This window comes from Sorex fumeus, unplaced genomic scaffold (genome assembly GCF_029834395.1).
Source record: "Sorex fumeus unplaced genomic scaffold, SorFum_2.1 ptg000006l, whole genome shotgun sequence".
Taxonomy (NCBI): domain Eukaryota; kingdom Metazoa; phylum Chordata; class Mammalia; order Eulipotyphla; family Soricidae; genus Sorex; species Sorex fumeus.
Genome location: NW_026606063.1, coordinates 9,208,578 through 9,233,038, shown reverse-complemented (window position 1 = coordinate 9,233,038; position 24,461 = coordinate 9,208,578). Strand labels below are relative to the sequence as shown.

The window sequence follows — 24,461 nt, the reverse complement described above, 5'->3', positions numbered from 1 at the left end:
TATAGATCTGAATAAATTATTAGGAAAAAAAAGGCAGGATGTAAATCAATGGTTTGAGCAATACTGACATTAATAAAAGATGGTCCCCATCACCTTCCAGATTTACCTTCTAGTCCTGTTACTAGGATAACTAAGATCTAAATTTGTATTAGAAACTGCTCAACTTACACTTTAATTAGGAAGGTATTTAAATCTCATTAGAAAAGCCTGTGTGACCTAATTTATCTTAAGCAGCACATCAGTGCCGTAACATCTATCAAAGCAAAAATCCATTAGAATAAAATGCATGTTCAAGTGTCTCACTGTTAGGAAAAAGAGAGAATAAAGTATCACTCAGACCTCATATCAATTAGACAACTTTTACTAAATGAGATAACTACATTTAAAATGTGCTTTAGAACAAAATGGAATTAGAAAAAAAGACATATGCATTTGAAAGAACTTTGCACTGTGCTGAAAACCAAATCTCTTGCAGTAATATAATATGCCAATTCATAAAATGTAAGTTAACAGAATTCTCAATTCAACATTTTCAAAGACAACATTAAGGTCAGGAATTTCACATCTATGGTAGCACATATATAAGGGCATTATAAATATGATGTCCACCTTGTGAAGCTTACAAATTTGACAATGCTCAATAAGTTTTTAGCATCACATCCGAAAGTGTTGCATCCAAACAATCAACAAATCTTTGTCCTGAATGTCCTCCTAAAATCTTTGTTGGCTTTTCTACTTGTCTTTTGTTAATACCAACTCTTAAGGAAAAAAAAAAAAAAGAAATGGTGCAATAAACCCTTGATCATGTACAGAAATTATTGCTACTAGTCACTACAAAGCATGTCTATACATTATCATAATGAACTTTGATCATGAAAAATCAGAATAAAAATCTTTAGTGACATAAGCCTTACAATCGTATACAACATTCACGTGGCAATATTAGACAGTTAAGCACCCAATACCCACAGTTGACATAATGTCCCACTGACCAGCATTCATTTAAATATATCCTTTTTAGAGGGAGGGGGAAAAAATTGTCAGCTCTCCAAGGCTTGTCAAAAAAGGATTCTCCTGTTCCATGGATCTAAAATCAAAAAATAACAAAAACCCAAAAAACAAAACCAATGCAGGTGAGGGTGTTACCAAGTTAAGCATGCCAAAAAGGTGTTGCGTGCGAATTAAAACCTAAAGCCAAGGTACCACATAATCACATTACCAACTAGTTGGGTAATACTATGAGCCTTATCTTAAATGAAATGCTACTGCACAATAGAGCATCAATAAGTTAAATATTAGAGTGCACAAATTCAAAATCAGTGGCAACTTCTGTATAAAGCGAAATATTTACTGTCAGCTGTAGAGTTTGCCCAAACTGTTTGATTAAATCACCAGACTGAAGTTTCCACATTAAATTTTTTTTTTCTCAATTCCTTTTAATGTAATGAAGCAGTTTCCTTAATAAGATTGGGTACATGAGAATATCAGAGAAAATAATAGTGAATGTCTGAATGTCTTTAAAGCCACATTTCACTTTTAAAAACATTTCCTTCCCACATTTCACTTTTTAAAATGATTAGGGAAAAATTAAAATACTTGCCATTTTTCTAGCAAAAACAAACAAAATAAAACAAGCCCAAAATAATTAAACAACCAAGCAAACACTAAAACCACATTACACAGATGGATCATCATGCTTTCATCTGCATTAACTATCACATCTAGTTTACTGGGATGCTTCTCAACTTTAAAAAAGTGTGATACGTGAAAATGTAACTTGAATGGGTAATTTTGAATTTGGATTGAACTTTGTTGAGTATTATAACAGAGTATACTTATTACAATACAGTGTAGCACATCTATTAGAAAAAAATTTAAGATCCTTTACCCGTCTCCTTCAAGTTAAAGGTGTGACATCATAAAGGGTGTCAAATGGCTGGATGTTTTACAGTGCACACTTATATATTATGAAGTATGTCCTTAACAAAGCTGATGGTTTCTTTCAAGCTCCTTTTCTTCACCTTTTCTTCGGTGGATTAGCTGTTCGAGGTGGAGTGACCGGACGTCCTGAATTCAGTCCACCATACTGGTACTTAGCTTTCTTTTCAGACGGTTTCAATATCTTAAAAGCAAATATTTGTTAAGAGTATTATTTAGCAATCAAGAAAATCACCTCAAAGATGGGTTTCTCAAGAAATGATTACATGAATTCTAAAAGTTCACATGCAGACAAGTAGAAAAAAGCTCCACAAATATTTGTTTTAAAGAGCATATCTGTTGGAATATCTGAGTACTGCAACTCACAATCCATTGATCATACAGTAACTCAGTAAGAGAAACTCAATTAGACAAATCCTATCAATTATCAATCCTTAATCCTCCCCCCCCCCCACCCCTGCACACACACACAAATTAGTGTCTCCTGTGTGAAAATAACGCTTAAGGGATGAAAGTTCTCACCATATTACCACTGTGGCAGGACAACTAGCCACATTTAAAATTTTTATAGGGGCCACAATAGTTTTAGGATTGTACCAGAGGTTAAAGGTGTCCATGTTGGAAATGAATGCACCACTTCATGTGTGCTAGGTATGTGCTCTAAAACTCTAGTTAGGGGTCCCCAGACTTTGCTTTTTTCAGATGATATACAGCAATGCTCAGGGTCCGTTACTCTTAGAGGTACTCAGGAGACCATCTGTGGTGCCCAGATTCACACTGGGGTCAGGCGGGTGCAAGGTAAGTGTGCCTTAATTCCCGTACTCTTCATCCAGTCCAAACCTTACCTTAATTTGTTAAGTTTAAATAGAGCTTTAAAAAGAGCACAATATTTAAAGGCTAGAGGTTACCTCAAAGGGCTGGAGTACGCGCTTTGCAAGCACGACTGTATGTGCAACTCCCCCAGCACTGCTGGTGTGACCCTGGTGGCCCCCAAGAACATCTCCTCTAAGCTGAAGTTACGAAACCATCAGGATGGCAGAGCCAGGCTAAGAATAGGTCAGAGACAACTGGCCCCCAAAGCAGGCCCCCTCAAATTAACAAAAGTGTAAACTTAACATTTCTTTGTTTTACATAATCCATTTTGTTCTAAAACGAATTTATAATTGATGCATTTAATATATTTAAGTAGGTATAACCACTAATTAGGTGACCTTTTTCAAACACAAAGACTGTTTCCATAAAGCCATTATGTTTTATGAGCCATTTCTGCTCTCTATTCCTTAAACCTCCCTCAACTCCAGGCAATCACTATTCTACTTATTAGATAATTATTCTAGCTAAACTATCAATAAAACCATTAATACATGGTGCTTTGTAACTCGTTTTCATAGAGATACAGTCACGGTCCTCCCGTTATTCATCTATTTGCTCGAGCGGACTCAGTAACGTCTCCATTGTGACACTTGTTACTGTGTTTGGCATATCGAATACGTCACGGGGAGCTTGCCAGGCTTTGCCGTGCGGGCGAGATACTCTCGGTAGCTTGCCGGGCTCTCCGAGAGGGGCGGAGGAATCAAACCCGACTCGGCCGGGCTGGCTGCAAGCAAGGAAATGCCCTACCACTGTGCTATTGCTCCAGCCCATAGAGATGTTTTTCACAGAGATGCTTTTGATATTTACTCATGCTCAAGTGTTTTGCCAGGACTTCAACAACTTGACTGCTAGGTATATGTCACTCAATACTCTATTTGAGAGTAACTATTTTCAAATATTTTGGTTATACATAGGAGTAAAATTCTGGGTCATGTAGAAATTATTTAAAGCTTCTAATTTCTCCACATTCTCACCGATACTTATTACTATTTGATGTTTTAAATTGTATTTATGGTGGATATAGAGTTTAAAGTACATTGAAACATCAAGCTTTATTCCAAAATAAAAATTTACGTATGTGTTCAAAGATTTTTGAAGCATTTCTTAGAACTATTTATATAATATCTCAGTGAAAAATGTTAATTCAATTCCATGATGGCAACCGATGAAGAACTGGTTACTATTCTTTAATTATGAGAAGCCAATCTGTAATTCAATTGTACTAGCTGAAGAAAACAGTATCATGAAAGAAAGATGGCAAAGCTATTCTACATGTAAAAAGAGAAATATAGGGCATGTATGCCAGGGATATAAAATAACCTATGTAAAAAGAAAGTATTAAAGTTGCTTTAATCTATGTAATAGAGATTTCTAATGATCCCATGAACATTACCATTTCAGAATTAAACTGATTTTCTTGTTCAAAGAACACAAATCTGATAAAAATTCCAGGAACAGTTAATTAGACATCTGATTGTTATAAATTTCTATTTACATACCTGAAACGAACACATCAAAGTCTCATCCACACTCATCATTCCACCAGCATTATCAAACTCGCCACAGTAATTTGGGGCTGAAAATAGGGTTACCAACTGTCGTTTAGCAAAAAACTCATATCCGTCTTCCACCACCTAACAAAAAAATTTCAGAAGAAATACTAATGTCAGAAGAAAAGGCGATTCTTTACAGATAATTCTTAATCATCTATACTACCTGAAACTAATATACACAGACCAAGACAATTTTGTTCAGGAAGATGGAGTCGGAGGGGTGAGAGCGCGCCATGCCCAGCAGTGCTTAGGAACCATGCAGGGCTCTGGATCAAACACAACCATGGAATGAATACAAAGCATGTCCTTTAAGCTATCTTCCAAGACCTTGATTTTTCACTCTAAAACTCTACTTAGGACATAAAAATGATGTGTTTTATGCAACCCCCCAATGGAAAGGTCTCAGCCTAAATAATAAAGTTATTACTACTAAAGTTTCAAACTCATGCTGCTTTGAAAACTCTTCAGGAAAAATAAATGTACTAATAGTGTGTTATGTCTACAGGGAGTTGAGATAAGTACTTATTAGATGATGTCATTAAAATTCAACTACAGACTGTTTTGTTTTGGTATTTTAGCGTCCTTACTCTGCAATGCTCAGGACTGACACCTGGCTCTGTGGGCTCTGTGCTCAGGCATCACTCCTGATGATGCTTTGGGGGCTTTAAGTGGTAAACAGAGATTGAACACGGGGTAGCCATAAGCAGGGCAAGCTCCCTTCCCTGCTGCACTGTCAGTTTAACCCCTCAATGATTCATTCTTACATTTTAAAAGGCATGAAAGTATGGCTGTGCAAAAACTTTCTCAATTCTAAGCTTCTATATGTATTATGTTGCTGGAAGTTGGAAATTCCAGTAAGTCAAGCTTAATTTAGAATCTGTAGATTCTAAATGCTAAAGATTATCTAACTGTACCTATATACTATATACATGTACATATACATATGTAAACAGTAATTTTCCTTAACGATTAACATCATTATTAGAATACGTTGTCAACTCCTGTGTTAACCAACAACTCATGCTCCTCAGAATTATAAATCTGAGAGGTAGGCAATGACATGCGAAACATTAATACTTAAAATAAGCAAGAATTGGGGCCACTGCGATAGTACAATGGGTAGGGCGCTGTCTTGCACTGCATGTGGCTGACTTGGTTTGGTCCCCAAAACCCCATACGGTACCTCAAGCCCCACCAGAAGTGATCCCTGAGCACAGACCCAGGAGTAAGTCCTGAGCACTGCTGGGTGCGACCCCAAAACAAACCAAAAAACCTTTGTGATGTATTTTCAAAAAGCAAAATTGTCTCACAACACTAATATTAGAACACACTCCTAGGGTGAGAGAAACGGTTTAAAGTCTAAATGGTTTTAAAGCATGCGGAAGGCTTTGATTTTATCCTAGCACTGCATGGTGCCTCCAACAAAGAGTGAAGTCCAAAAGAAAAATGCAGTAACAACAAAAAAATCCCCATTAATCCAAAAAACAAAAAGCCCAAGTAATTCTAAAACTGTAACGTTTTTCCTGAAGGTGATATATAGGACTAACTCCTGGCTCTGCACTCAGAGATCACTACTGGCGGGTCATGTGCAAAGCAAGTGCTTTACCCACCATGTTCTCTCTTTGGCTCTCATTTATTTATTTATTTATTTATTTTGCTTTTTGGGTCACACCCAGCGATGCAGAGGGGTTACTCCTGGTTCATGCACTCAGGAGTTACTCCTGGCTGTGCTCAGGGGACCACATGGGATGCTGGGAATCGAACCTAGGTTGGGCCACGTGCAAGGCAAACGCCCTACCCGCTGTGCTATCACTCTAACCCCTCTCATTGACATTTTAAGTAACTTCTAACTGAGTACCAGGTACATCGTATTATATAGTCAACCATGACAGAATTTAGATAATAAAATTTCCATTCAAGTGAGGTAGAGTCGGTAGAACTAAGGACTAAGCTCTTCATTTGTTCACTTAGTCATTCAGTCACACGCCTACTAAAAGCAAAGACTTTTTATTTAAGAAAGTATCTGTATCTGTATTGTTTCAAAGTCTCGAAGTTCTAAGAAGTAATGTGTTCAAAACTAGGTAGCTTCAGATATGGATTAAAACATTTTATTCAGTGCAGTGAAAACAATGTTTCTGAAACTTCCTTAGGTGGAAAAGGTTAAAAGAAAAACCAATATTATTGCTAGATTACACTGAGATCAAGTTACAGGCTTTACCTCTCCTACTGCCTTTCTTCTGTAACTAGAATTCTTGGATCTCAGGACATCAAATGTAAGGAATGATCTTGTATCAAATCTTTAAAATATCCAAGAATTTTATATTTCATACCTGATGAGCTCGACAAATCAAGTCTAAATCATGACGATTCAGAAATTTACTGACTACATCAGCTCCAAAAGTAAAGGAAACACCACGATCATTTTCTCCCCAGCCCTGTACATCCTTATCTGGATCAGACCACAATAAATCACAGAGCAAACCTTAAAAGAATAAAAACACAGCAATAAAATACAAAATTCATAAAATAAGATACATCTACATTACATTTCTTATCCTTTAGTAGCTATAATTGCTTGCTCTTAAAATCCCAGTCTATCAAACTTCATTTCTCTTTCTTACAGAAAACATACAAGTAAGATTTTGGTTGGTCACTTAAGGTAGTACTAACTCCATGTTAGAAATGTGTTTACCTTACTCTGTACAGAACATTCATAAAAAAGTTAGTTGATCTTTTGTACATAATTTGCAATTTATCAATACAAATAACCGACTGATCCAGCAGCACTTCCCACATAATTCAACCAGTCTTTACATAGCTACTACCTTCACTGTTTATGGTCACTGTAATCTATCAACAGCATACTCTATCCCTAAGCCACTAACACACTAGAACTTTTATTCTCAATCCACTGTTCTTCCACATAAACTCCAAGATCAGTTTCCACATAACTCCATGAATCAGAAGGCTTTATTGGGATTGTACCTGATCTATAAATGAATTTGAGGGAAATAAATTTTTTTCTGTTAAGGATTGGGGATTTATATCAATTATGGTAGAACAAAATCAAAACAGATCTGTAAAAGAGCATGCTTTTACAGAGCATGCTCTGGGTTTAGGAATGAGATCTAAACATTTTTATCTGGGTGTCTCTATCACATTTTGTAAAATAAGTCTTATGATAAACTTAAGACCATGCTAAGAACATCGCGTGAAAAGGTCAGTAAATGAACTCTTGAGTAACCAAATATCCAGTAAGTGGGCAGGGGGAGAATGAAAATGAAAAGGTGATCAAAACAAAAGCCGGGGTCACAGAGAGTCCCATATGACTATCAGCAGTAGGAAATGTTCTTTGAATTTCTGATGCCATGGACTGAAGTAATGCTTCACACAGGAAAGGCACATAGTGTAACTACTAAGCATTATTCTTGGCCCAGAAGTAGGTAATTGTTAAACTTCCAACTACTGTAAACAAGCATTTAAAAAACTGTGTGGCTTACAATCAGAAGATGACATCATAAATGTTTAAGAATTAGGTGGGAGAGGAAAGGAAAAAAATCTAATTGCAGTAGGTGTCAACACGGCGGGGGGCCTGGGTGCCAGCCGAGCTCCAATGCCAGGCTAGAATGCACTAGTCCTTAGCCCAGTGACGCTGGCGACCACTACTAGGCCACTTAGCAGTGCTGGAGGCTGAACCCACGCCCTTGCACCCATCCCTTCTACTGATCCATCCCTTTAGAAAAGATTGAAAGATTGTCTTAGAATGAGTCCATCTGGAGATGTTTTTTAGAAACTAAAAACTCCTGCTTTTCTAACAGCTTGCCTTGATGGTGAAATGACTTCAAGTATCTTGTAGAATTGGCTGTCACTGTAGCTAGTGCCTATCGTTATTTCCTATATTTCTACTATAAAGCTTTAACAAATCCACAACAGTACAAATTCACAGGAATGATCACCATTTCTCAGACCTATCTCATTCCTTTTTTCACCAAAAGTACATGTACTACACACAAATGCAGGATGTCAGTGAACTGGTTAGAACTGGTGCTAAATAAGACCTGTGACCAAAAAGGGGAAAGATATTTGTTTCCAGGGACAGCAAACCATAGAAATGCAACTTTGTGCTTGAGAGGGGAAATAACGAAGAGCTATTTAGATACCTCTCATGCTCGTGCCATGTCAAAAGTAAGGAATTTTTGGTGACTAGGAATTGTCCAGCCCTGTTTGATAAAAAGGAAGGGCAGGGAGTTTTTCTCGTGTCTACTATTTCTCAACATCCTCCACTTCAAAATAATCGTCACACTAACCCCTAAACATGCATTTTTTTTTCTTTTTGGGTCATACCCGGCGATGCACAGGGGCTACTCCTGGCTCATACACTCAGGAATCACTCCCGGCGGCGCTCAGGGGACCATACGGGATGCTGGGAATCGAACCCAGGTTGGCCGCGTGCCAGACAAATGCCCCACCCGCTGAGCTATCGCTCCAATCCCTTAACATGCATTTTCTCTCTCCCAAATGCTGCGTTTCCATTGCAGAAGGTCAAGGCACTAATCTATAATTTCAATGTTCAATGAAACTAGAATACAGTTCCTTTGGGAATTAAATTCCTATGGAAGTATCACAAAATTACATATGACAGTCTAGAGGCATTCTAAAATTATGCTCAATTAAGAAACCTACCCAATGTTTCACCACATTTCCGCCCCCGCTTGTTTTGGAGCCATACCTGGTGGTGCTCAGGGTGCCACACGTAGTGCCAGAGACTGAGGAGAGGTAGCTTGCATGCAAGTCAAGTGCCCTAAACTATCTCTCCTATCTCTTCGTCCCTCAACCCCAATCCACCACAAATGGGTCATTCTTAGAGCTGATGTAGATCTATGGGGTCACACCCTGCAGTGCGAAGAGGAGTTACAGCTGGCTCTGCACTCAGAAATCACCGTCTGGTGTTCAGGGGACCATATAGGACATAGGGAATAGAAGCCAGGTGGACCACACATAAGGCAAGTTTTCTACCCATTGTACTCTTGCTCCCGCCCTGAACTAAATTATTAACAGAAACTGCAAAAGCAATGACTTAAAATATTTTCCTATCCAATTATTTATAAATGCCCTAGTATTTAAGTGATAATCTCTTTCAGGTTTAAATAAATAGTATCTAAATCTAGTAAATGGATGCTTCTATTTTGTAATAATACAAATAATGTTAATTATAAGACTGTTATGAGGTGAGGCTGCTTATAACAAGAAGCAAATCTCATTTGCTACTGACAACAGAGGATCAATACAACTGTTAATAAACGGCTGACTTTCAATCATGTGTAGCATTTTGAATGTTTCTACCATGTGTCAGTAAGCTGAGCAGGAAGACCAAATTACATAGGCAAACAATCCAACACCTGTTTCTTAAGAGCCCACTTTAGAGCTACAGCCATATTTTTGCTCAGGTACTGATTTATCTATTTTAATGCTCTTTCTATAGAACCTTTAAATCTTCAAAGTGGGATTTCAATATAGTAACCATTCAACCCAATCAGTATTTGATGAGCAATTACTGCTTACAAAATTATCAACAAACAATCCTTCTATAAGACTGTCCCCACCAGCCAAATATAATGTTCCTACTACATAAAAGGATTTCTATAGCTCATGTCACAAGCTATGAGCCTTACTTTGAGCATACTGATGAACAGAACCCCTAACGGGTGCCTCTGGTAGCAATGGCACAAGCAATCTAGCTAGGTAACTGTGTTCTAAAGTGAAACGTGGTATAAACCAAGCGAAGGATATTTTTCATATTATGAGTATTTCTAAGATGTAGTTATAAAATTTATTTGCTCAACACTGTACACTCAACTTGAATTTATCTGTTTTGACTTGCTTCATAATTTCAGAGTTATTCTGAATGTCTGACTAGCCAATTTCGTTAATTTTTTCACAGGAAAACTCCTTTTCATAAAACCACATCGCTATAATATCAAGAAGGTTTTATATAGATTACAAAAAGTAACAGAAAGCCACCAGATAATTTAAAGGTTAACTGTATTCTCAGAGCTAAGAAGGAAAAAATACTGGACTCATTTTCAACAAGTTTCTGGAGGATACAACCAATATGAATAGGGCTATATCCAATGACAAGTGAGGGAATTTATAAAGAGAGCAAAGGGGAAATCAGCGGTATCTTTAGCGATATGTATTAAAAAACCATACATGATCAGTTATAAATATACTGTTTTAGATTCTGAGTAGTAACTAGTGCCAAGGTAAAAAAACTTAAAAAAAAAACATATTATACTGTCTTTTATTTTTACTACAAAGTAAAATTTTATTACATATACAAATACTACTTACACTAAAGTTTAATTTAACTGAATTGTAATTTATCATGTTATTGAGGTTAAACACGAATTTTTAAATATATTTAGATTTTACATTTAATGCTTAAACTTCCCTATACACTTACCTGTATCAGGGACATCAGTGGGTCTCATAATTCTCCGAATCTGTTCCATAGATTGCAGGTCTGGTGACAGTCCTAGAAATAAAAGTTATAGTACTAAAAACTTGCCTTCAAGTCACTCAAATGAAAAAACATTTAATCAAAATAGATTCCTATGTAAAATCAGCTACCAAAAATACTTCTTTCCAATGCCATTTTTTGAGTTACTAGTCAGAAACCCAATTTCATATAACTTAAAGGTGTAAGGGCCATCATCACTTTTCCCTACAAGGGATTTAATTCCCTTTTATTTGAAAAGAAAAAAAGGGGGGGGGGCGGGTCACACCTGGAGATATTCAGGAATTTCTCCTGACTCCGCAACTCATGACTCAATCCTGGTGGAGCTCCAAGGACCAGTGCCCACAGGAACCAGTGCCACCATGCTCCACAATATGGGATGCGGCGGACTGAATCTATGTCAGCTGTGTGCAATGTAAAGGTCCTACCCCTGCCCCTTATAGAAAGGTTAATTTAAATCCTTCCTACTGCTTCTGGATCTCCTTACCACCTAATCGTGCGCATTTTAACTTCCAAGTGAAAGTATCTCACTCAGTCCCACAGACCTTCATACATTCCACACTCCAACAAGCTCATTACCTTGACAAAACTATTGTTGATAATAAATAAACCTATATATTTTACTGTGTTTAAAGAACGGTACATGAACATAAGATACAATTTCTCTTCAGTTGTCATCCAAGTATCACAGAAAATTAATATTCAGTCTCATGTTAAATTCTTATTTAACCTACATGAATAGATATCTTTATAATTTCTTAATTTAATTTTAACTTCTGGCGTGTAAACGGTTTAATATACTGTATTTATCAAAATAGCCACTCTAAGTTCAGGCCTATAAGAGCTGATTTTTATTAAAGAATTTCTCCATTTTTGGTTCTCTTGCAAATTGATGAACTCTCATTAAATACTTCTGTACTAAAAAAAAAACCTCATTTACTTTTTTATTCAGGCTCAATTTTCTAGAATCAACTCCATTATTCTCCAACACATAATAATGAACAGTCTAGCCAGAATTCTGAAGTAATATTTCAGGACTGTCACACTGTCACTGTCCTCCCGCTGTTTATCGATTTGCTCGAGCGGACCCAGTAACATTGTGAAACTTGTTATTATTGTGTTTGGCACATCGAATACGTCATGGGGAGCTTGCCAGGCTTTGCCGCACAGGCGAGATACTCTCGGTAGCTTGCCGGGCTCTCTGAGAGGGGTGGAGGAATCAAACTCAGGTTGGCCCGGTCAGCCCCGTGCAAGGCAAATGCCCTACCAGCTGTGCTATTGCTCCAGCCCAGCCAGAATTCTAACAACCTGAAAACAAAGACTGTCAAATGTCCATGCCACCTTTGAAAGTCTATTTATCCTCTAAAGCACCTTACTCAATAAACATCCAACAATGCTCTCCCATTCCAGAGTTCTGATAGTAACTACTATGTCTCCAAGTACCATGCACAATCAAATCCCTTTCATTATTCAACATGCTTAGGAAATATAATTTGTTTTAAAATTCCTCAGACAGCCAGAGCAGAGTCTCTATATTTTTATGACATTTAGTCAGGTGCTAGACTATTTTTCAAAAGAACTTTTAATATTAAAATTTCACAAATTATGCAGACTAACCTACCAAAACTTGCTTTTAAAGTAAAGCAGTTAAGAAGTCTCTTGGCATATGGAAATATACTCAATCACGTTCAGAACCTAATCATAATCTTCTCATTAATACAACACCAGGAAAAAGTTAAGGCAAAGACAAGACTGTTTAATTACTCGAGATTTCATATATTCTACTTTGTTTTCTTATGCTATCAAAATATTTTAAAATCTTTTCTAAACAAAGAAATCTTTTCTAAATAATAGAAAAGTAAGAAAAACCTGTAAGGGAAATTTACTAGTCTACCTCCATGACAACAGAAGATCTTCTCATCGACAATGGCAGCTATAGGCAGACAGTTAAAACAATCAGTGAAGGTCTTCCACAATTTTATATTAAACCTCCGTTTGCCTATGAAAAGAACAAACAAACAGAATGAACTAAAGTTGCAGCAGTCATCTCAAAGCCAAATTATTATTTCAATTTTCCCCTTATATTTATCTGCACTTCTCTACATTCTACCTATTTTAAAACATAAGTATGAGTAAAGTTATTAGAAGTGTTATGCTGCTTTCTGTTCTCCCAGTGCCAGATCTTGAAATTGGCGTAATTCTGGAAGCTCTGCTGTTTGAGCCTGGCAGCTGCCAGCCAGCCCCAGCACTGTGCACAGCCAAGAAGTGTGACCCATGGCTGAGCATGTGTGAGTACCAGAGAGCCCCAATGAGCACTAGCACAGTAACTTCCGGATGCCTCAACGTTATGAGGTTGAGCGCGGCAAATATGGCAAATGCAGTGGGAGTTACGAATCCTAGGAAAGCTTGTGGTCAAGCATAAAAGCACTGCCACTTATTGTGTGACCCCCAACAAGTGTTGCAGCTTTGAAAAAAAGCTCAAGCTACACAAGCAAGTGCGGGTGCAACCCTCAGTCATCACAACATAAACAACAGAGGAAACAAAGGAAGGTCGGGAATTTTTAAAAGGTGTCATGACAATTTTGTATTAACATTTGGGATATGAACTAAAATTCTAATAATAAGCTTTAACTTAAAAATAATTTCAGAGAATGGCTCAACAATACTTGATTTGGGTTTTTTTTTTTTTTTTTGCTTTTTGGGCCACACCAGGCATTGCACAGAGGTTACTCCTGGCAGTGCTTGGGGAGCAAATGGGAGGCTGGGTATCGAACCCAGGTCAGCCGCGTACAAGGCAACTGCCCTGGCTCAACATTACTTGTGACACAGGACAGGACCAAAGGGTTTGAGAAGTAAAAGCTCAGTAAACCTAGACCTTTAGAGACCACTGTGAGCTGTTTCACTTATTTTCATTAGGAAATATAATTTCAAGAGGACTTTCTAGCTAAACTCCAGTCAACCTGAAACATGACCAACTAGCAAAGAACCAATTTAATTAGTAACATGTTCCCCAGTTTCAGGGCCCACTTCCATATAAGGCTCTCTTCTTGGGCTTCATGGATTTCACTCAGACACAAAGGAACTCTTAAAATGGAAAAAATGTTTATGAATAAAAATTTATTATCTTTTTTACTTACATTCATCATAGAATCCATATATACGATTAATGCTAGCACATTCATGGTTTCCTCTTAAAAGAAAGAAATTCTCTGGATATTTGATTTTATAAGCCAATAGCAAACAAATGGTTTCCAAAGACTGCTTTCCTCTGTCCACATAATCTCCTAGGAAAAGATAGTTGGCTTCTGGTGGGAAGCCTCCATATTCAAATAACCGCAGCAAATCTGTATACTGTCCATGAATATCTCCTAAAAATAGAAAATGTCCGTTTCAGAAATTCTGTTAACTGTGATAAACGTTATATGAAGTGACACTGTTTTCATCTTCACATAATACTCGCTAGTATGAGTTTTGGATAGAGACTGGCTTCTAACAAAGTTAGATAGGCTTTCACACCTGACATATTACAAAAGACTGTAACCTCCCTTTTTCTTAACCCTTTCAACAATGGATGAAGCCAGCTAGCTCTCTTATAGGTGAAAATACAAGGCAAAGAACTTTATAAAGGAGGCTCTGGCCAAGGGCTCTTTCGGAACGAAGGCCTTGGCCCATCTGCCCATAAAGAATTGGTTCTTTTCATAGTTGAGATTAACGGCAGTCCCAGAAAATATCTTGAATGCAGCCTCAAGAAAAACTCAAGATCAGAGAATTCAACAATACCCAAATGTCTGACTCAGAGAGACCATGAGATGACAAGCTAAAGTTTTACGTTACAAACCTGCACATATTGTGTCATACAACAGGTAAATAAACCAAAAGCTTTCATAAATGTCAGCACTAATGCTTTAAAAAAATACAAATTTGTTTAACAAATTAAAACTACTTAAATCTGTAATAAAGGATCAGAATTAGTTAGGAGACCCTGGGTACTACCCTAGTGATCCTCAAAATTCTATACCTCTTTCTAACCAGTGTATTAAAAATGCCCATTTCTCTGTATCAGCGACAACAGATCATCACCAATTTTAAAAACCATTTTGCTTCAATGAGTTTAGGATTTATTTATCTAGGAATGTTAACATTTTGTCTAAATCTGAGCAGAGCTTAGGATTTGTTTTTAAATTATATCTCACTCATCTCTAACAAGATTAATGATATTATATTTCCTGGACATATGAATTCTATGAAAGTTCTTCCTCCATTTTCTTTTATTCCACAGTTTTTTATTTGTAGTAAGTTCTTACAATTAGAATAACATTTATTTTGAATAGCAATCTTTCAATTTCAAACTTCGGTCTACCTTGTTTCTGTCTTAAATGCTAAGATTTTATGGGGGGAAAAAAAATCCTATCAATGTTTTGCACAGACCTAAAAGACAAGTTGTGTGAGACTGGGGAGGGAAGAATTGTAAGGATCAAGTCCAAGACCACACATTCAAGTATTATGGACTCTCAGCATTGAATTCCATTCCTAGCCCATTATTATAAAAAAAATTTTGAATGTTTTCTATGGATCATGTACAACTTAAACACTAAGGGAAATCTATAAATAAAAATAGCTTGCTTCCAATTTTTCCAATTTACATACCACAAATTTTCAGCGGTGCTTCCAATTCCAAAAGAATTGGTTGGCTGAGAAAGATCTCCCGAGACTTGATACACAGGCCTCGAACTTCAGCTTCAGTCATCTGCACAATCTTCCCAGGTCGACATCCTCGTACTGACAAACAATAAATAAAAGTCAGTTCTCTGAAACCTATCCATCAAATAGTAATCCTTAAAGTAAAACAATGCCCATACTTTGAAGATCCAGATAACCTGTTATGTGTCTAATGGCTAACAGGTTAACTCAGTCAATTTTGGCTTCTGCCTCCATTGACAGTTACCTAATACCACACCATAAAGACTGCTGGTATGGAAATGAGGTTCTCTTCTTCCTCTTCTAGACCAACTGGAAACTAAGCAGAGAACCCTAAAGATTTTAAGGTCAGCTGGTTTGGTTTACTCTCTCAGCAAGCTCTTGCATTCAGCTGAAGGTACAGTAGCACCTTTAAAAGAATAAGTGACTATGAAAAAAGGTTCAAATAAAAGGTGGCTATAAGTAGGTACGATATGCTTCATGTACTTCCCTAATTCAATAATTATGTTCAAGGATTTTAGTAACCACATCCTTTCAATTTTGGACAAAACAAAATTTGAAATGTGCCAGATATCTGACAAATGCTAACTCACTAGTTAACAAAGAGTATTAAATTGAAAACTTTAAAAACTAGATGGAAGAAAGCATTTCTTAAACACGAGTCAGCAATAAAATTCAATAAGTGATTCCCAGTATCTTCTAGGATGGAGTACGGAAGAATGGCACACAAACTGAAAAACAAACAAACTGTCCTCCAGTTGTTCATCGATTTTTGCTGGAGCGGGCCCAGTAACGTCTCCACAGGGAGGGTTTTTTCCTTTTACCCTACATTTGGGGGTAGGGGAGGCGGTACGGGTTATATCTGGTGATGCTCAGTACTGGCAGTATTGAGGATATGGGATACTAGAGACCGAACTCAGGTTGGTCCCATGCAAGGCAGTTACCATAACTGCTATACTATCTCGTCAGCTCCCAAACCATCTTTTTAAATATTACATTCCTTCATTAGCTCTTTCTGTTTTTCATACATAGGGCTAGCTGTATTTTAATCTTAACTGAAAGACTTTAAAAGAAAATAGGGAAAATTGAGAGAAAGCTCTAAGAGCTAAATGCAGGGATCCTACGTTGTTCTCTGGCACCATATGGTCCCCTGGGCACCAAGTCAAAAGCTCCCAAGAACCACCAGGTATGGTCCCAAAAGTAAAGTAACAACAACAACAAAAAAAGGGAGACTGTACACACACAACAGAAATCGTTGTCTCTAGAAAAGTCAATCTCATAATCAGGACTGTACTTTATACATCGAGCTAAAATGGACTCTGTTTAATACACAGATCTTAATTCTCTACTTTTAGTTTTGCTTTTGTGTCACACTCAACACTGCTCAGGACTTATTCCTGGCAAACTCAATGGCCAACATGTCCTGGGAATTGAACCTGAGTCTGCCTCATGCAAAGTAAGCAGCCTATCTGCTGTGCTATCACTCCAGCCCCTCTTTTTAAACTTAAAATAGAAGTAAAAATGTATCAAAAAGAACAAGAAAAAGCAACCAGTGCTGGTGCTTGTTGGGACTTTCATTCATTGTTGATGGAAATGTCCACTGGTCCCGACTGGTCCAGTCTTTTTGGAAACAATATGGGCATTCCTCAAAAAACTAGCAATTGAGCTTCCATAGTAACCCTGCAATAAATATCACTTCTGGGAATACATCCTGGGGCCCAAAAACCCAGCAGAAACACAATCTGCACTTCTATGTTCACTGCAGAACTAGGCACAATAGCCAGAATCTTGGAAACAACCCTGAGATCAGATAAATGGATAAAGAAAATATGATAAATCCACACAATGGAATACTATACAGCCACCAGGAAAAATGAAGTCCATGAAATTCACTTAAAAATGAAGGGACACAGGGTATCATGCTGAGTGAAAAGAATCAAAAGGAGCGCCATCCAATGGTTGCACTCATCTGTGAGATTAAAAAAAAAAAAACAACACTTTTATGAGACTAATATCCAAGGACAGGAGAAATGAGGGCCAGGACTGGTGCATGCGTTGGAAGTTTGCCATCATAAGTGGGGTGCAACGGCGGGGGCGGGGATTAGGCCAGAGAAGGGATCACTATGACAATGACAGTTGGAAATGATCACTTTGGACAAGAACTGAGAGCTCAAAGTGGGTCAAGAGACATGCATGATAACCCTGCAAATCATAATGCCCAAAAGGAAAAGGGGAGGGGGAAGAGGAAGAGAGCAGTGTCAGCCATGGAGGCAGGTGAGGGTGGTGGCAGCAAGGAAACTGGGGACACTGGTGGTGGGAAATGTACACAGGTGAAGGAAGGGTGTTGGAACACTGTCTACTGAAACCCAATCACAATCAACTTTGTAACCATGTATCTCATGGTGATTCGATTGAAAATAAATAAACTAAAAATACATGGAAAATACATGTCTTTTGCCCATTATTTTATGAGCTCCAGCCATGTTATTGTGCTTGACAGGCACTTGAAGTATTTTATTGTATGAACATTATCACATATACTTTTCTACTCTGCTTGGGCCTTTTCCAGTTTAGAACTATTACAAGCGCTATGTGAATCTGGTTGTACATTTCCTTGGGTTGCATATAATATAGAACTGGAAACAGACCACAGGGAAGGCTGTTTTCCTAAGTACTAAAAATCAGCTCTACAAAGTGATCATAACAATTTACAACCCAACCAATGACAATATTATTTATAATGTTTTTATAAAAATTTTCTGTTTGGGGGTTATACCCAACAGTGCTCAGAGCTTTCTCCTGGCAGGTCCCAGAGGATCATATGCAGTGCCCGGGATCAAGGTAAGGTCATTCACAGGCAAGGCACGTGTCTCAACTGCTGTATTATCTCTGGCCTTCAATCATGTCTTTGTGATCAGTGTGTATTTCATCCTATTTCTTTTTCTGGCTTTTCGTGAGGCATTTCCATCAGTCAAAAGTTGGTTTATAACCAGGATCCCACTAAATAATTGCTACACAGTACAGTTCTATTCATTACATCACATAAAAGGTAAACAGCTCAGCAAGGTATTCCCTAATGGCATATGGATGTACATTAGTCTTCCCGGGCAGTGACAGTGTAGAATTCTCGGCACCCACACGGTATATTCCCAAAAGCCAATTTGTGTGATTTTCAGCAGTACTAACAGTACCATGACTCAACCAAATGAAGAACCATAGGAGAAAGGGGGAATGGAAGGGTAGGTTTGTTTAGAAAAAAAAGAAATTGGCATGAACTCTAACAATTGTGCAGTGAAAGAGCATGCTTCCTCGATGCTATATTGTTTTAGTCTATCTCACTACAGTCCATTTATTTTTTGTATGGTTGAACAATCAAGTTTTTATTCATATAAAACCTCAATTGCTTTAGCAATATTTACTACAAAGATCACCCGTTCTTCACTGAACTGCCTTGATAGTTCTGCAGAAAAAAAAATCATTACCACACAGAATGGGCCTTTCTCCAGCACTGTAGTCCATTAATCTATTTTTAAATCAGTAATACTAGGCTTAATTATTGCAGCTTTTTAATTATAGAATCTAAAAATATATAAGCATTTCTATTATAAACTTTTCTATTCAGCAGTTTTTGTTTCATTAGTGGTTCCAACTACCAAATCCTTAATTACCAAATCCAAGTCCTTAAGTTTATGTAAATTTTAGTTGTGGTGCATCCAAGTTTCTGATGAACTTTTTCATCTCTGGGCTGGAGAGAGAGCTGCCAGGGCTGAGTGGATCCCTGCGTGCAGGAGGCTTAGGTTCGACTTCCGGCACCAGACCGCAAGCACCAAGGGGAGTAATGCGAGGAAGCTCCAAAAATATAGGGCCAGGAGGAGCTCCTGAGTATATCTGGGTGTAGCCCAAAGTAACAAAAACATTTTAATTCCACCTTCTTATCTTGAGCATATTAAACCAGGTGGAAACTGTGATAATTCTAAATGTTTCAATTAACTGAGAAGTTGTTCCTTTATTTCCCAGTCTTAATATTTAGCCTTGCTAGTTGTCCTGCAATGGTCCACTGACTGAAATGTTAAATAAAAATTACGAAGTTCTAGATGACTTATTTCAAAGAGGGTTGCTTCCTTTTAGCAGTAGAGCACTAGTAACTCATTGATATTTTTTGGAGGACAAATGATACAAATTTTTGCCCTCCATCTTAAAAAATGGCTGTTATGGGGTATCAAGGGAAAATTTGGGGCACAATATGGGCCCCTACAACTTGGCAGAATCATTAGAACTTTATTTAATAGCTGTGTCATGGGGTGTTTTTCTTTTGTCCCTCTTTTATGATTCTCTCCTAAGTCTCCACTACTTTAGAGGCCCCAGACTTCAGCTCTTCTCTACATTAGAGCTTACTGACACGTTTTGAAGTGCCCACTCCCTAAGCCTTTAGGAAAATGAGTGACTGCTGAGCTTACATAAACTTCTCTCAAAAAGCAAAACCACACACTTCTCCTGTACTGCCTTTCAACAATGAATAGGCTGTGTAAGAACAGAAAGAACACAAAGTATGACTGCACACAAAGCAGCATACTAGAAATTCATATTACTATATAAAGAATTTTGAGGAATATCTTGGCAAGGAGTAGACAGCGAGATCTAATCGTGTATTTTACCTGACTGAGTCACACAATTTTGGAAGGAGCACCACCATTGTCTCCTGACTCATGTTAGGATAATTGTTCTGCACAACCATGTTTACGTTAGAAAAGGGGGAAAAACACAATCTGAAGCGTCAGATTTGGCCCAGTGCTTTTGTGTGAATTGCAAACTGATTCTTTATGTAAGGGACAAAAAAAAAATTACCCCAAGGCACAAGTATTATATAAAATTCTAGTGACACTGTCCAGAAATAGTTTTACTAGAATACAACAGCTCTTATCTCCATTCTATCTACGGGTGTTTTTACCCTGTAATGGTAGAGTTGAGTGGCTGCAACAGAAACCACGAAAGCACTCACTGGCACCCAGCTTCTCTCCAGCTTATAAATTGCAGAGATGATTAGAACTCGATGCCTGCCGTGTTTACTGTTGCTCTGCAAGTTTTTATTTTATTTTGATTACAAAAGCACTCTCAATGTCAAGCAAAAATGTGTGTGAATGTTGTAGTTTTAAGAGACAGTAAAATGAGGGCTATAATTTTCAAGCTAGGTTTTGTGTTTTTAATATTTTATCTGTGCTAAAACCATGCACTTCAGGGTTGGAGAGTTCAATGAGCCAGAGGAGCCCCTGAGCTCCATGGGATGTGGCCCCCAAACAAAAACACATGTTCACATTACCAGATGAAAACTCATTATGACACTTCCAATTATAGGAAAAAATATGATCAAAAAAAGTTTTAATGTAAATAACCTCATCACAGAAGGATTTCTTCACAGAAACAAAATTGAGGCTGCCAACCCAATGAATTTACAACTGGCTCATGTGTTAGCCAGATGAGAAGAGCCATTTTTAAATTTTAAGTCAATTACATCATATTTAACTGGAGAAGACAAAAGAATATTATGTCCTGAGACAATAAGCTCTGTAGAGATAATTAGCCCTTTTGAAAACAGTTCTTGGGGTTTGAGGAGGGGGTATGGGATGGGGGAGAGACAGGGACTGATTTAGGAGTCAGAGAAATAATACAGGGGGTTAATGTGCATGCAGTCCTGCACTTCGATCCCTGGTACCACACAGGGTCCTGAGCACAGAGCCATGAGTAAGTCCCTAGTATTGACAAGTATGGCCCAAACAACCCCCTGCATCACCCCCCAAAAAATGATTTAGTCCAACCAGAAGTAGATCCTAAGGCATACTAAAACTTGTACTGGTAAAAATTATGCATGGGATCGAAAAAGTCTTAGTTGAATGATCTAATAAAGATTGTTAAAATTTATGGTATCTGAAGTTTCGGGTTACACAGGGTAACAAAATTATATGATGGGAAAAATACACTGTCACTACTGAACCATGGAGCAATTCATTTGCTCTAGATAAACTTAACCATCTCCAATTCCATGAAATTGTCAGAAATAAAAAGAGTACCAAAAAAAAAAAAAGAGTACCCGACTTATCCTATCATGCAGCATTCAAGATAATTTTATTATGTTTTTAGCTTGAAGTTGATAATTCCTGAATTTTTCTGAATGAGAAAACATACCTTCAATCACTATCATTCAGTAACTTAGAGAATTGATTTTATTGCAAACCTGACATTTTAAAGGTTTTTTAAAAAATCAATTTTTAAAAATATACACAAAAATTCTGTGTCTAAGTCATTTTGGTAACAAATCAATGCTGCTTGAATCATAAGCAAATGTCAAGTTACTGAATACATTTCCAGTGCTGTCCAATGATTAGTGAGATCATCATTCCCACAGATTTGTCACAAACATATTTTCCAAACCAAAACTCTAGTTCCAGCAGTATTCTTCCTCAATGCAAATTCTATAAAAAGTCACTTATTGGGGTTAGAGTGATTGGCACCCCATGTGGCCCCTTGAGCCTGATAGAAGAGCCAGGACTAAGACCTGAGAAACACAGGGGGTGGCCCCCCAAAAACAAACAAACAAAACCCCATTTATTTGTGGGGCTGAAGAGTTTACATCTATCTAATCTCTACTGGATCAATTACTCTGCATTGTAATGACACGCTTTAAAAGACAAACATGAAAGAAGAGAAGACTCCAGGGACCACAAAGATGGCTCAAAGAAGTCAGGGCTCTACCTGGCACTCTGACTCGGCAGTAATTACCTGGCATTGCACGCTGGGTCCCAGCAGCATCCTGCTGCCAGGCTCCAGTGGTGAGCCAGCAGGCTTTCAGGCACAACACTGCCAAAGTCTCCTGAGCACTGCTTGGGAGAACAACCCAGTGCAAAGCCTCAAGGATTCTAAATATTCTATAAATACCTTCCAAGTGACAATATGCTTATTCTACGTAGTACGCTTCTAGAATAACAGCACATCAGCAGTACCTTAGCATCTTCCCACTGTAGGTTGGCAATAATAGATGAAAATGTGCAACTGATTTTGATAACACAATGTTAACTTTGAATATCAATGAAGCAAAATGTTCTCTTCCTTCCTAAGAATTCCACTGTTCTGATTACAAAACAACGCACACAAAGCAGGCTTCTCTTTAAGTCGTAAATGCTATTGGCATATCTTCACATGTGTCTGGTATACCACTTTTCATCTTCTAATAGCCAACTGCTACTGTCCAAGTCTTAGTAATATCCTCTGAAATAACATCAAAAAGAAAAAATTCTATTATATCTGCCTTGAGAAATCTTAGCTATGAAGTCTTACTGATTTTTGTATTCTACCTCCCACACAGACAGCCCTATCACCACTCCCAAGACTCACTTGAGTACACACAAGACTCACTTGAGACTTACTTGAGTACTGGTCAATACCAAAGTTATCTTAAATCCAGATTTCTTAAATTTCTTTTTAATGGGTCCCGGAAGGTGCTCAAATTGCTAAGGAACACATGATGGAGTATGGATTCAATGCCTGGTACAGCAGGACCCCCAGCACCAGATGACATTCCCTCACTCGACTCCCCCCTCTCGCCCCCCCCCCAACTGCCAGGACTGAATACAGGAGCACCAAGTCAGGAATGGCCCCCAAGCACCTCCAGGTATAAACAAACAAAATCAACATAATGAAATGGCAGTTTCTTTCTACTAAGTGCTGAGGCCTACCTTTAAGCAGCAAAAAACAAAATCAAATACCTGTATATTAGGCTAAACTGTGAAATTTTGTGTTTTTAAAGAATTAGGCAGCTGTTGTAATTTCAATTAATTTTAGCTTGTTGGGAATAATAAAATGGGTTCAGAACTGATATTCAGGAGCTCTGTATAATACCGTAAACTCTAATACTGTGCATACAAACATTAACGTATTTTTTAGAGAAGGTCCATGATTTTCATGAACTCCAAAACAACAGCAGCAAATTTTTCCATGTTCAAAAAAGAATCTAATCACCTCACATAAGCTTAAACCTTAGTATAACTCAAATCACTTAGACCAGAAATTCTCACTTTGATGGCCTACCATCCCCTTTTAGGCGGAAAAGTTGTTTTTTTTTTTAATTGCACTATACCCATAACTACTACCATCATCCCCCCATTGGGTCAAGTGCCCACTATGGGGTAATGCTGTCCACTTTGGGAAATACTGCTTTAGCCTGGAAATTAGATTTCCAAATCCCAAAATATCCTAATCTTGGACGCATACACTTACTATACAAACTCCAGCTCTGTATTGAAAGAACGAAACAAAAACATTCCCCACACACCTGCTAGAAATAATTAAGAAAGAAAATTTAAATAAATGCAATCTCTGAAACATTTTTATGCCTTTATGTTGTCTTCTCTAGATTTTCATCCAAAAGAGATAAAATCCCCCTGAGATGTTTTTCCTCACAGTCCACCTCTTAGTTTCTAACAAATCTTGTCTTTAATAAGTATCATTTTCTCTGTGGAAGTTCAAGTTGCCAGGAGAAACCGTACTTCCTTCAAAATGCTCAACTTTTATATTACTGGGTCAAAATTAAACATGATCAAAGCAGGTTTTAAACATGCCAGTCCAGGCTGGGAATGTGGCTTGGTGGCAGTACATTCCTTTTATGCCAGGAATTGAGGTACAGGAGTGGGAGGTTAAATCAAGCAATTCCTCAAAAAAAAAGTTATTATATGACCCACATATATCCCAAGGAAACTGAAGACACATACCAACAAAAAACATGTACATAAATGTTTGTAAAGCATTATTCATAATAGTCAAAAGGGGAAAGAACATAATAATTAGTAATAAAACGAAAGGAATTATTCCACAATTCAGTCATTAAAGGAATG

General features: G+C 37.6%; 1 protein-coding gene across 1 annotated transcript in view; it reads right to left on the bottom strand.

The window, feature by feature from the left end:
- Positions 1 to 340: 340 nt before the first annotated feature.
- Positions 341 to 24,461, bottom strand: part of PPP1CB (protein phosphatase 1 catalytic subunit beta) — a 29,152-nt gene continuing 5,031 nt past the window's right edge. Inside the window, exons 3-9 of the mRNA XM_056125303.1 lie at positions 15,529 to 15,660; positions 14,019 to 14,249; positions 12,776 to 12,880; positions 10,828 to 10,899; positions 6,695 to 6,846; positions 4,311 to 4,445; positions 341 to 2,122 (exon numbers count right to left, since the gene is read on the bottom strand). Coding sequence (XP_055981278.1) covers positions 2,018 to 2,122; positions 4,311 to 4,445; positions 6,695 to 6,846; positions 10,828 to 10,899; positions 12,776 to 12,880; positions 14,019 to 14,249; positions 15,529 to 15,660 — 932 coding nt within the window. The 3' untranslated portion in view covers positions 341 to 2,017. The remainder of the gene's footprint in view (positions 2,123 to 4,310; positions 4,446 to 6,694; positions 6,847 to 10,827; positions 10,900 to 12,775; positions 12,881 to 14,018; positions 14,250 to 15,528; positions 15,661 to 24,461) is intronic.